We start from the raw sequence: 14,867 nt of genomic DNA on the forward strand, positions 1-14,867 counted from the left end.
AGGAGCCTCACAAGTATGATGATGCACGACATACTACATCCAAACTTAGACCAAAATTCATTCCATGGGCTACTGAATACGACAATCCATTAAAAACTGGTATAGCTGCAGATATATTTAAGTTTGTTTCCACTGTAACGTACTTTATTGTCATGATATTGAAGAGTATATGAAACACAGTTTTGTTCACAGTCTTACAGAACTTGGTGTGCATTCCTAGAGCTGACCTTACAATACGGATTTATAATAGTGCAACGATAGTTCAAGTATACATGCCGATGTCACAAGATGGAGATGAAGAGATAGATAAAGTATATGAGGATACTGAAAGGGTAATACAATACGTAAAGGGAGATGAAAATCCAATAGTCATGGGGGACTGGAATGCAGTTGTAGGGGAAGGAGTAGAAGAAAAGGTTACAGGAGGATATGGGCTTGGGCAAGGAATGAAAAAGGAGAAAGACTAATTGAGTTTTGTAATAAAGTTCAGCTATTAATAGCGAATACTTTGTTCAAGAATCACAAGAGGGGGAGGTATACTTGGAAAAGGCTGAGTGATACGGGAAGATTTCAGTTAGATTACATCATGGTCACACAGAGATTCCAAAATCAGATGCTGGATTAAGGGCAATCACAGAAGTTGGAAAGAAAAACACAAGTACAAAGAATGTACCTGCAAAGAACCATGGGTAACAGAAGAAATACTTCAGCTGATTGATGAAAGAAGGAAGTATAAAAATGTTCATGCAAATTCAGGAATACAGAAATACAAGTCAGTGGGGAAGGAAATAAATAGGAAGAGCAGGGAAGTGAAGGTGAAATGGCTGCAAGAAAAACGTGAAGAAATTGAAAAAGAAATGACTGTTGGAAGGACTTAATCAGCATATGGGAAAGTCAAAATAACCTTTGATTAAATTAGAAGCAGGGGAGTGGGGTAATGGTGTACAGTAGGGGGGGGGGGGGGGGGGGGGGTGAGGGCAGGCGTGGGTAACATTCAAAGTGCAATAGGAATTCCACTGTTAAATGCTGAGAAGAGAGCAGATGGGTGGAAAGTGTACACTGAAAGCCTCTATGAGGGAGAAGATATGTCCAATGTCTTAGAAGAAGAAATGGGAGGCAATTTAGAACAGAGAGGAGATCTAGTAGCAGCATCAGAATTTAAAAGAGCTCTGGAGGACTTACGATCAATAAGGCATAAGGGGTAGACAACATTCCATCAGAATTTCTAAAATCATTGGGGGAAGTGGCAACAAAATGACTATTCACATTCTTGTATAGAATGTATGAATCTGGCAACATACCATCCGACTTCCACAAAAATATCATCCACACAATTCCGAAGACTGCAAGAGCTGACAAGAGAGAATGATTGCATAATCAGCTTAACATCTCATGCATCCAAATTGCTAACAAGAATAATATAGAGAAGAATGGAAAAGAAAACTGAGGATGTGTCAGGTGATGATCAGTCTGGCTTTAGGAAAGGTAAAGGCACCAGAGAGGCAATTCTGACATTGTAGTTGATAATAAAAGCAAGATTAAAGAAAAAACTAGACACACTCATGTCAAGCTGAAAAAAGTGTTCAATAATGTAAAATGGTGCAAGATGTTCGGAATTCTGAGAAAAATAGAAGTAAACTTTAGGGAAAGATTGGTAATATACAAGATATACAAGTGCCAAAAGGGAATAATAAGAGTGGATGACCAAGAACGAAGTGCTCTTATTAAAAAGGGTGTAAGATAGGTGTGTAGTCTATTGCCCATACTCATCAACTTGTACATCGAAGAAGCAGTGATGGAAATAAAAGAAAGGTTCAGGAGTAGGACTAAAATTCAAGTTGAAAGGATATCAATGATACGATTTGCTGATGACATTGCTATCCCGAGTGAAAGTTGAAAAGAATTACGTGATATGCTGAATGGAATGAACAGTCTAATGAGTACAGAGTATGGACTGAGAATAAATCGAAGAAAAACAGAAGTAATGAGAAGTAGCAGAAATGAGAATAATGAGAAAGTTAACATCACAGGTGGTGATCAAGAAGTAGATGAAGTTCAGGAATTCTACTGCCTAGGCAGCAGAATAACCAATGCTGAACGGAAAAAGAATGACATAAAAAGTAAACTAGCACTGGCAAAAAGGACATTCCTGGGCAATAGAAGTATACTAGTATCAAACATAGCCCTTAATTTGAGGAAGAAATTTCTGTGAATGTACGTTTGGAGCACAGCATTGTATGGTAGTGCAACGTGGACTATGGGAAAACCAGAACAAGAGAATCGAAGCATCTGAGATGTGGTTCTACAGACGAATGTCGGAAATTAGGTGGACTGATAAGGTAAGGAACGAGGAGGTTCTACACAGAATCGGAGCGGAAAGGAATATGTGGGAAACACTGACAAGGAGAAGGGACAGGATGATAGGATATCTGTTAAGACATCAGGGAATAACTTCCATGGTACTAGAGGGAGCTGTAGAGGGCAAAAACTGCAGTGGAAGACAGATATGGGAATACATCCAGCAAATAATGGAGGACATAGGTTGCAAGTGCTACTCTGAGATGAAGAGGTTGGCATAGGAGAGGAATATATGGCGGGCGGCATCAAACCAGTCACAAGACCGATGACTCAAAGAAACACACAGCACAAAAGCTAAAACGTCAAGTTAACCACTCTGTGTAGTAGTGGCACTGGGTGGTCAACAAGCACATGTGTAAGAAGGTGGTCAGTCTTCTCCCCCCCCCCCCCCCTCCTCAAGTTGAATATGAAAAACAATGTTGACCAAAATCTCAAGAACGTTTCCAGTATTGTTTATGTGCCTATCATCCACTCAATGTCTGAGTTATATGGAAATTCTGTTACTGCTTCCATTAATTGTGTTACACCAAGGGTTTTGCAATGTCATATGAGAAACGAAGAGACACAAATAATGTGACAGATATATGTTGTAATGTAAAAACAGCTGGATATAGACTTGGAGTTCACATGAAACATAATCTTCTGTAAAGAGTTAACTTTACAGTGACAGGTGCAACTGGTGAAGTGAACACATGCAACTACTAGATTTTTTTCCAAGATAGAAAACAAGTGTATTAGTATTGAAATATTCTTAATTCCACTCATACACTCCAACCAAGTCGCACAACCTTAATAATCTCTACAAATACTTTTTAATTCTGCTGATAATGTTAATTACAAATGCTATATACAGTTCCAACAATGTTTTGCAGCACTGCTCAATCTTCATGAAGTATGGCGTTACCTCAGTGATTAATCTTCAAGGCAAGTTAAGCCAGCCTCACTGGATGAGCACTTTATTTGTAACACCTTATACCTCAATTTGGCTAAGTCTAGATCACAGCCAGTGGCAGTCAAGGTGGTGTTTCTCTACTGATCACAGGTTGGCAACAGCTCAGTTTTGCTTAGTCAATGGGATGTTACTTTTAGGTAACCAATGACAGGCGAGAAAAAGGGAATAAACTTCTAGCATTGAAACAGTAACCATTCTCTTCTTTGCTGTTGTCACTGCTACGAACAAAACATAATTTACAATCTTGATTATCACAATTATTCATTTTTTTAATACATCACAATTTCAAAGGGTGCAGTTATGCTGGGACACAAGAGCAAAGATTAAATTCATATTATTTGTTGTCAAGAGTATTTAACAAAAGCAAACAATAGGGAGTCCAGGTTAGAATATCAACAATATTATGAAAATGACAGATTGTTACTCATTGTAAAAATGACACTTTGTGAGTTGCATACAGGTACAATAACAAAGCTGTTACACATTGAGCTTCCAGCCAAAGACTTCTTCAGAAAGGAAACACACACTTTCACACAAGCAAGCACAGATCACACACACAATTGCTACCTGTGGCCAGAATACAACTGTCTTGAATGGAAGTGGGGGAGGGGGAAGGGGATGGTTAGTAGTGCACAGATGGAAGGACCGTTCAGGGACTAGATGATGGTGGGACAGCACTGCCAACTGATAGGTGAAGTGTCAGGTAACTCTGGATGGGGAAGGGGAAAAGGGGAGGGAAGAAGCAGGAAGTGGAAAAGGGGCGTAGCAGAGAAGGGAAAGGCCTGGTGGGTGCATTGGCATGTTGTGCCACAGGGCGGTCCACTCCATCAGAGGCCACACCACCTGTGAAAGCAGTCATCCAGCTGTCAACCAAGATGAACAGATACTGACAAGCTGTGGACAAAAGCAAAGTGGACCACACTGTGGCACAACATGCACCTGAACATGACAATGCTTGATTTCAATGGCTGCTTTCTCAACCTAGGCAATCTTGATCCTCCCCTGCACCACCAGATTTTCTGAACTGTACAGATGGGAGTTATTACAACACATTCTCCACTCCCAAAATTACCATGGCCTCAATCTATGGTAACCTACTTTCCCCACACCCTCCCCACACCCCTCTGTCCTGTCACCTCCTCCAAATTCAAGTCCCCCCACCCTCACTGTGTGCCACTCTCTGCCTACGCACCCACCGCACTTTTCCCCTTCTCTGCTCCTCTCCTCCTCTGCTCCCCACCCTCCCACTTCACTCCCCCACAGCCTCCTGACACTGTGTCCGGCAGCCTTGTCCTGCCAGTCTACTCCCTGCATGCTCCACCAGGCAGCACTCAGTCCACTGCCCACACCGGTACTCTGCTGTCTCAGGATTGCTGCTTCTGTTCAATGCAGATGCATTCTGGCTGGAGTGGCCAGAGATAGCAGTCATGTGCGCGTGAGGTGTGCTTCCTGGTGTGCGTGTCTGTATGTTTCCAGTGTGTTTCCTTTACGAAGGAAGCTTTTGCTGAAAGTTCAATGTCTAACAGTCTTCTTGTTGTGCCTGTCTGCAACTCAATGTGTCATCTTTGTGATGAGTAGCAGTTTACCCTTCACAAATATTTGACAGTTTTTTCTGAGTACGTCATAAATTATGAGATTGTGGTTAGGTTGCAATGTTTGTTGGGAGTTAGCAAAGCTACAAAAACGTGATTGTGATGAGACGGATCTGTAACTAAGCCTAAGTTTAGAATGAGTTAGAATGTGATGGCTTGGTTATGAGTTGGCGAAGCCAACAAATGTGGAAACTAAAAAGTGGTGTATACACAAACAAGATGTTTCTGTGGAAAAGTCAGTTACATGTGAAAGTGTTCAAGAGCTCACCTTTGGCCACCGATCTCGAGTAATTTGTAATCTAAGAAAGAACTAAAATATATATGAAAAACTTAGTGTTTTGTCAGTGTGTGTTACCCTTATCACATATGCCAGTCAAATTTTAAATAATGGTATGGCAGGTATTTTGGGCCCGAACGTTTTCTAAGATTTGAATGAGACCCAAACGCTCTGTGATTTAAGAAATTCACTGCACATTCTCACACATAACATAATTCATCTAGTACAAAAGGAAATTTACTGTGAAAGCAATGCTTCTCAAACCACCATTTGCAGTATTTTCCTGCGACCTGTTAGAAATGTAAACAGTTGTGATGTCATTCTCATTAAAAGCAGTTTGTTGTTATGAAGTATTGCACACAGCCAGTACATATGTACCAACTTATCGGCCAACTGACTGAACAATTTCATGGCAGCCTACATGTCTCTACCGACTGCACTCAAGAGATTACAGCACTGCCAAGTTGTTAGGATTTGTTTATCTTGGGTTCATATTGTTTACATTACATGAGATGCCACTTGGTTTTACATAGGAACAAAAATGGGAATTTGCCTTGATTGTTTTAGGGGTAACAAGCACAAAAAAGTCAAGAGAAAGGTGTGGGCAAAGAATTGGTTCATATAACAAAAGAAATTCACCCACATTCTGTTACTTAAGTGGCTGGGATCCAATGATTTTCGTAATTACCTAAGACTGGATGAATCGTGCATTACAGAGCTGCTGAACATCATCAAACCTTTCTTAACGTGGATAATTGTTAGCTACATTACGATTTCTAGTGAGTGAGAGTGTGTGTGTGTGTGTGTGTGTGTGTGTGTGTGTGTGTGTGTAGCGCCCTACAGGTTTCGTCCTGTAGTTGACACATTTTGTTGTTGGTAGACGATTGTGTGTGTGTGCTGTGTTTCGTTGTTGCAAATGGCACATTTTCTTTCCTATTAAAGTTTTATTTTGGTGTTATTCTCTTATTTATATTTTATTGTTGCGGTATTACTATATAGTAGTGGTCTAAAGTAAAATTCTTTGTTAGAGTATCAGTTCTTACCACTCAAAATTACAAAAATTTAACTGAAAACTAAAACAAAAGAAAATTTCCAGAATTTCAAAAAATTCGGGGTTTTTCCCGGATTTTTCTTGAGTGAAAAAATTCTTGTGTTTTTTCTGAATTTCCTGTGTGTCCTGTGGTGTAAATACCCTTTAAAACACCTCTTTGTCATGACAGACTAACTTGTAGCTTAGCCAGAGGTCTTGGGTAGGTTGGAATAAGACAGCTTTACTTGCAAAAGGTAAATTAATAATATTTGTTGTCATATATATTTGGTTCTTCTGAATATGATACTTATTATGAGGTTGTGGTTAGGAATGGACTTAACAGCACAGATTAAATTAAATTAATAATTTTGCTGTCAAAGTATTTGCCTTGTTTCCCGGAATGTGCAAAGATTTCTGAGGTGGTGATTCATTGATTTGAGCAGTCACAATATTCCTTCAAAACATGATGTCTGTCTGCTGTTCTTTCACTGACTGCATACACCTAGCAGCTGACACACACTATGTACTTCCTATCGTACCTCACTGAGAGTGCTGAGAATGTTGCTGCACAAACACATAAGTATGCCACTGGCCCGGATCTAGACTTTTACCCTTCAACTTTTATTTCTGGAAAATTATCTCGTTAAAAAAAGAAGGATGACAATGATAATGATGATGATGAGGAGGAGGAGGAGGAGAGGATGGATGTATACTGCATTACCAATGGACGCCACACAAAACCTTAACAAAATCCAGAAGTTAAAAACTTGACACATTATGGAAAAGAGTGATCCAGTACCACTTCTCTGAATTGTCATAATAACTTTACACACAACCGCAGAGAGTTAAAGCCCTTACTGAGGAACCCAATACATGCACAATACACCACACTTCTTAGATTTCATACAGCATCAAATGAAGATAATCTGTCGTTTATATTCCAAATCATAACAATGATTTTGACATGCTAGTGATGCTATCTGCTGTATAATTAACTTAGGTCACTTTGATATCTGTGACAAACATATAGAATAAAATGTTTAAATTTTGGAAGAATTAGAGGTAGGCTCTACCTGCAACATTACTGCATACAGAACTGCAACATCATTCTGATTATTCACTACAATTTCAGAACCAGGAAACAAAACTGTTTAGTTAGTTTAAATTGCTGCTGGTGGATAGGAACGAAAAGACTCACAAATGAAAATTTAGATCCACGGCAACACAAGCTAAACAAGTGCCCAACTCAATAATTATCATCTTACCTTTTCATCTGTCTTCTGAACACCCATGATGTTTCCTATTGTTGTTCCTGCAAGCTCCCAATGCTTCTTCTGTGCTTTTCGTCTTTCTTTTTGTTCTCTAAAAATTTTGACTAAATTTGAACCTTTCCTTGCTACCATTGCCATATCTGATGTGGGATCCTGCAAACAATAATGGATAGATTAAATTTCTGTAAAATTTTCTAAGAATTTTATTTTATCTGATTTGATCCATTATAAATGGATTTTGAAAGCCTGCGACTGTGAAAACACAATAGGTTTGTTTATAAATAAATGATTCCCATTTTTAAGTGGTTTGTGTGTGTGTGTGTGTGTGTGTGTGTGTGTGTGTGTTAAGCCATTTCTATTGATGTTGTCAATGTGTGAGAGTCTGCTTCATTTCGTTGACTTTTACTTCAATGTATAAGGAACACGTGATTTTTTAGATGGGTATCGATTCTTTTGGTGAAGTTAGTGGTGAAATTTAGAAGAATTAGTACTTACAGTTTCCTTATGGTCCATTTGTGCAGAGTTTCACACACACTAAACATCACACACAACTTGTTGCACACTTTACACATCGAAAATATCTTATATAAACAAAAGAGTTACAAAGATCTTCTTACAGGTAGTCCACAGAGATAACATTACATGTGTTCCACACACCTTTTGTACAGAGGTTATTTATCTTAACAATTTGGCTCATAAATTGCTTTATCAATTTTACAATTGTTCTTATTTCTATGTTTTACTATTTTTATTTAAGTACACTATCAAAACATCTGAAGAAATTCATTGATTCACTTTCAAGTTTTTCGTTTAATATTATATCTCCAGTTCTTCTAGCAAATCCATTTTATGTCTTTTATTTAGCTGGTGGAGTACTCTGACAATTTGCTCTATTTTTCCAAATGGGTGTCCTGTATTATGTTTCTATGTTGCTACTGCTGACGTAGTGTGTTTGTTGTGTGTGTAGGCTTTAATGTGCTCTGTGTACCTGGTGTTGAAATTTCGGCCTGTTTGTTCTAGGTAGAACATGGAGCATTCCTGGCATGTTACCTTGTATATTCCAGAGTCTGAATATGGATCCTGATCACATTTTATATTATGTATTAGTTTTTGTTGTAGTTTATTAGATGTAGAAAACTCACTTTTTACTTTGTGATTTTTGAAAATATTTGCAATCTTCTGTGATACATTGCCTATGTATGGAATGCAAGATATGCATTTGTTTTTCTCTTTTTCTTCTGTGGAACAGTTTGCGCCTGGGCCTTTCTTCACTTTGACTAGGATTGTGTCAACCATAGGAACATTGTAACCATTCGCAACTACAATCTTTTTCACTGTGTTTATTTCTTGTTGCATATTTTCTTGGTTCAACGGTATTTTTGTTGCCCTATGCAGCATTGATCCATATGTTGCCTGTTTATGGATATTTGGGTGACATGAGGTTGCAGGGATTGTGGTGTCAGTCATTGGGTTTTTCCTATAAATTTTGAATGTGCATGTGTTGTTATGCCTTGTAATATTTAGGTCCAGAAAGTTGATGCTTCTATTTTGCTCATGTTCCACTGTAAATTTGATTTTCTCACATAGATTATTGAAATAATTTAAAATGTCTGTGATGTCTTTGGTATCCCCTTTCACTAACAGTAGTGTGTCATCTACATATCTCCTAAAAATTCTATTTTCTTTAGGCAATGTTCTTGGCTGTCAAATAATTTTTGTTATAAATGATTTAGGCATATGTCAGCTATGGTACCAGATATACATGATCCCATTGCTAGGCCATCTGGTTGTTTATAAATGTTGTTACTAAAGGTAAAGTAGTTGTAACTTAGGGTTAGCTGAAGGAGTTCCAGAAATTCGACAATCTCTGAGTATGAAAGTTTCTTGTGTTGCATAAGGTTCTTTTGTATTACCTTTAGAGCTTGTTGTATGCGTATGTTTGAGTAAAGGTTGGTGATGTCACGTGATATGAACTGCACATCTTGGGGGAGCTTTCTGATACTTAGTTCTTTAGCTAGTATCATGCTGTTTTTTTATGGAATATGTTGTTTCATATGTATAATTTTTCACCAGTATGTTATTCAGTTTTTGTGACAGTTTGTATGCTGGGCTATTTATAGAGTTGACCACGGGACATATTGGATTTCCATCTTTGTGTATTTTTGGCTATGCTCTTAGGTGTGGTGCTTCTGGATTCACGTATGTAAGGCATTTCTTTTCAGTTTCTGTCAATACGAAATACGTGTTCTTTAATTGTTCCTTAATTTAATTTGAAATTGTTTGATTGGGTCTTTTTCAATGTGCTGAATATTATTAGCAGCAAAAAATTCATTGGTATTGTTTATGTATTTTTTTTTCTTTCATCACAACTAATGTATTCCTTTTATCTGACTTCACAACTATGGATTGGTTGTCTTTCAGTTTGTTATTTATAGATTTTAGTGTTTTTGCATCATTTATTGTATATTTAGATCTAAACTTATCTTTATTCATTTCTTTCTCACGAAGCTTGCTTACTTTGTGACCTATTGCTGCAAAATTAAATTCAAATACAAAAGCAGCAATAGGTCACACTGAGAAATGCATAGAAGAGGGTGGAATCTGTGCAGGATATGGTGGCTGATGCGCAGTGACCATCTTTCATCCAATGCGCTGGGCAAGTTCATTCGTTTGTTCGGAAAGCAAGGCCAACAAGTGTTTACCCGCTTTCAGCCAGTCAGCGATGGTAAAATCACGGCACACGCCCTGCAATCTTTCTCAAACGATTTTACAGAAACTATTTGGTAAAAAAAAATCACTTCTGCTTTACTTATAACTTTATATGTCAGGTTCATTATGATGTGCCCATAATTTCATTAATGGTCACAGTTATTGTGATATTTACATGTAAGTAAGGCACTGCACGAAATTCGGAAAAGTTTGCAGTGAAAAATAGAGGTCACTATGATTTTGCATTTGTGGCATATTACATAATATGCTGCTGCATACAAAATTAAGCTAACATATTGATTTTTTTTTAAGGTTTGGGTAGAGGTGTCTGTCACCAATCTTGAGAAAAATCATCTCACATAGCACTCTCGTTATCTACCATGTTATTCCACTAACTACAGACTTTTTTGATGAAAGAATGTAATTTTTAAGGGCCATCAACAGCTGAGGAAATGGGAAATGCTATGGGTTTTGGAACAACATAAGTGGAGACATTACATGTTTTTTAGTACTGAGGATGTGCTTTTTCATAAGCTACTGGCCTTATTTCTCCCCAGTTCCTAATTTAATAAACTTAATAAATAACTGCTTCAGGATTCCCTCACAACTGTGTCTGCACAATATGTTAGTGAGGTAAGGCTGTGCAAACTCCACTGTATTTTGGCAAAAACAAGCAAATTTTAACACAGAAACCACAGAAACTTGTAGGTTTTATTCAAAATTTGTCACTCATGATGCTTCTCTGAAAGTTAAAAAGGGTTAACAAGGCAGGCAAAAATTAATCACTGCATTTTCAGAAGAATTCTGTTTCAAAGCTAACCAAAGCAGAGATAACAGATCTTTCTACCATTGAAATGTGGGTATGGAGTGAGTCCACTTAATATTTACAAAAGATGTGATGTAGGCTTCTGTTTAGAATGGTGCTTCCCCTCAGTGTTCCGCATTTACGCTGTATCACCTGCAACCCCCACCACTATCACTATCCCCAAGCGTGCCCTGTTGTCTGTGCACCTACTGGCCACAGTGTTCTGCATGGACTTTACTGATGAGCAGTCAGCATATTAATGGCAGAAGAATAACCTACAGAAAAAGTGCTGGATGCGTGACTGAACAATTTTTGCAACAAAAAATTATGGTAGTTCAACAAACAAATCTGCAAATACAGCGTACCAGGGGATGAGAAAATATTTAAATCCACTGGTACAATGATGAATGATGGCTAAAGTGTAGGCATCCCAACATAATTCCTACATTCAATCAATGTTCTCTGTATCCAGTCAAAAAAAGGTGCTAAACAACAGAAGAACAGTGGAAGTATTAATTAGAAAAGATAATGGCAATACCATGAACTACATTCATTTCAACCAACTTACCACTCAACTTAAAAAGCTGTAACTCCTGGTAAGATTAGTGTAAAGTAGGACTATCAATAAAGCACAAGGGTAAACATCCAGTGTTGCTGACTGAATGTAAGATTCAGGTTTCTGGAATGGATGACTATATTTATCATGTTTGCACATTGGACTACAATAAAACTCATTTGTCTTTGCACACAAAATGTAGTTTATAAGAACATACAACGAATAGGTTAGATGCTAAAGAAATGAGATGATTAACTCCAAATAATGGAAAGTCCAGGTTGGAATATCAACAATATTATGATTGGCTGGTTGGATGATTAAAGGGACCAAACTACTACGTAATCAGTCCTATTTCCCTCGAACAGACAGGTCTACAAGACTGTAGATCAGAGATAGCCTACTGCACAAAACCCAGGAGAAGAAAACCCCAAGGTCTATGAAAGGTCAACGAAGGCGAGAGAGGGGACAAAAAGAAGAAAAGGAGAGAGAGGAAGAAAGGCAGGCTATGTGCCCCATCTAGAGAGCAGCCGGAAGCCCCTGAAAGCAGAGTGCAATTAGGGGACATACATCCCCCCCCCCCCCCCCCCCCCCGGCCCTGCCACTTACCAGAGGTACATCACTCACCAGTTGCCTAGGAAAGATTAGCTATATGAACAGGGCAAGAGAATCACCGAGAGACAAGAGCGGAGGGGAGATGGGGGGGGCGGGGGGAAGAAGAGTAAAAGAGCAGGTAGGGTGAGGACTGGACTGGACCACTAAGCCCAGACAGCTGCAGTACAGACTGGGCAGAGAGGCAACAGAGTATTTTGCCCACCCGTTAATGGGCTGATAAGATTAAGTGACCCTTCATTAATTAGAGTAGTAAAAGCCCCATTCATGAATAAAATGTTAAATGAAGTCAGCTGCCGAAGCATTGTCTCCTGACACCAGGGGTAACGAGTCAGGGAGCTCTAAAGAGTCTGCCGCACGTTGAGACATTCCAGCAAAACATGGACCACCATCAAACGGTGACCACAATGATAGTGGAGTGGGTCCTTGTGACAGAGGAGATGATCATGAATCAGCCATGTATGGCCGATGCAGAGCCAGCAAAGGATGGTAGAATCCTTGTGGGAGGCCTGTGTGGAGGACCTTCGTAGATTCATTGTCTCCGCAGTTTATTTGGTGAAGTCAGAGTGAGCCATTCCGTATTCAGATTCCTAAAACTTGATGGTGTGATAAAGATCGGAGGTCTGTTTCTGGAATACTGATCTCAAGAATTGGTTTACAGGTAGCCAGTTTTGCCAGGCTATCCCTATCCTGGGATCCCGATGCAGCCCAGGGCCGAGATAACAGCCACTGAGCTTCCCCATTGTTCAAGGGCATACTGGATAGCAATGAACAAGAAATGGCAAGGTTAACACTGGTGAAGAGCTTGCAAACAGCTCAGGGAATCACTGTAGATGAGAAAGAACCCACCAGTGCAGGAACGGATATATTCAGGAGCACGAGAGATGGCTACCATCTCTGTAGTGAAAACACTACTGCCATAAAAACAAGGAGCACAGCACAGTGTGTCCCACATGAGTATAAGCAAAGCCCTACATGACCAGCAGCCAGTATAGATTAATTCTGAATGCAGGGATGCATCACAGATGGATAAGAATTGGTAGCTCCCAGACAAAGCTGTGGCTGAGGGATGCACCATGGAGGTGTACATGACTGGGTCTGGAGGAGAGGTGGAAGAGGAAACAACTGCAGTTAAGAGAGGAGGACCGAATACGGATTGGATTGTAATCTCTGATCTGGGCCACTATTGCGAGATTGATTCCTATATTTGGAAAGAAGACGGTAGCTCAGATGCTTAGGAGAGATGTGAACATGGGTAGCATAGTTGACAAGCTGCTGTTGGCACTTGATCAGTGAGGAGGGACTGCAGCCTCCATGAGTAAGCTGTTCACAGGGCTAGATCAAAAGGCTCCTGTCGCAAGTTCAACCCTGCAGTGGTTTATCGGATCCAGTATCCATAATACTGAGGGCAACGCTGAACCGTATGCCAGACTCCCACAATCAAGGTGGAATTGTATCAGGGATTTGTAAAGCAACAGAAGGGTAGTGCAATCTACGCCCCAGTTGGTGTTACTCAGGCAGCAAGATATACTAAGCACTTTCGCTTAAGCTTGAGAAGACTGGGAATTCACATCAACCAAGAATCGAAAACCAGTCCTAAAAAGCGGTATGTCTCTGCCATATTGAGTAGTTGGTTGTCGAGGTAAAGCTCTGGTTGTGGGTGAACGGTAGGACATCACCAGAAGTGCATGGCGTGAGTCTTGGCAGCTGAAAACAGAAAGCCATGGGTGAGAGGCCATGCCTGCACCTCTTGTACAGCACTTTGCAGTCGAAGTTCAGTTTCACCCAAAAGTCATCTGTTGTGACAGTCCCACGACATTTAACAGTGCCACCACGACAGTACGCGCAAACGGTGATAGAGGCGCTCCGCAACTCGGCTGAGCGCGGGAGCGCCACCTAGCTACGAACGGCGCCGGCCGCATGTCACAGCACGGCAGTCGAATAAGAGATACTGAGTTGTTATCATGTAACTAAGTGAGTGTGGTTGAATATCCATGCAATTATTGGTGATTAAAGGTTATAACACTTTTTGGCGACGAGGTCGGATATTTTCACTGCGTTGTGGATTTGTGTGTTCGTGACGGGGCAGACATGGAACAGCTTATGCAAGCGCTCATTGAACAACAAACACAGCTGACGGCTGCTATTCAGGCACAACAAACACAGCTGATGGCTGCTATTCAGGTGTTGTCGACGTCGCTTACTCATCGTCTGTCTTCCTCTTCTCCGCCTCCATTCCCTCCTTATGACGAGGCCACTGAAGACTGGGAGGATTATGAGAAGCGTTTGCGGCAACACTTCTTGGCTTTCGGCCTGGTCGACGCTCCTATGTGTAAGTCGTTATTTGTATCTTGGATTTCCCCACGGACCTATCAGCTGCTATCTCAGTTAGCCCCTCTGCGGGAACCTGCCTCTCTGTCCTTCCAAGAAATGTGTGACTTATTGTCTAACTATTAGCGATAAAACACCCACGTCGTTGCTGCCCGCGTGGCGTTCTACCAGTGTCGTAATCAGCCCCATCAATCTTACCAGGCTTGGGTGGCGGAACTACATGGTCTGAGTAGGAAATGTCAGTTTGTCACGGACACTCATCATGAGTCTTATGCTGATTCAATGGTTAGGGATGCTATTCTACGGCTTGCTCCTGATAAAGAATTCCGGCAACGTGCCCTAGAACTGCCAAACCCATCGTTGTCGGCAGTTCTACG

The 14,867-nt window shown here is 40.2% G+C and overlaps 1 protein-coding gene across 2 annotated transcripts in view; it reads right to left on the minus strand.

Moving 5' to 3' along the window:
- Window positions 1–14,867, minus strand: part of LOC126473610 (pre-mRNA-splicing factor ATP-dependent RNA helicase PRP16-like) — a 186,931-nt gene that overhangs the window by 139,855 nt on the left and 32,209 nt on the right. For both annotated transcript variants that reach the window (XM_050100779.1, XM_050100780.1), the window contains exon 8: window positions 7,475–7,633. In XM_050100779.1, the coding sequence (XP_049956736.1) occupies window positions 7,475–7,633 (159 nt within the window). The remainder of the gene's footprint in view (window positions 1–7,474; window positions 7,634–14,867) is intronic.

This window comes from Schistocerca serialis, chromosome 4, assembly GCF_023864345.2.
Source record: "Schistocerca serialis cubense isolate TAMUIC-IGC-003099 chromosome 4, iqSchSeri2.2, whole genome shotgun sequence".
In the NCBI taxonomy this organism is placed as follows: domain Eukaryota; kingdom Metazoa; phylum Arthropoda; class Insecta; order Orthoptera; family Acrididae; genus Schistocerca; species Schistocerca serialis.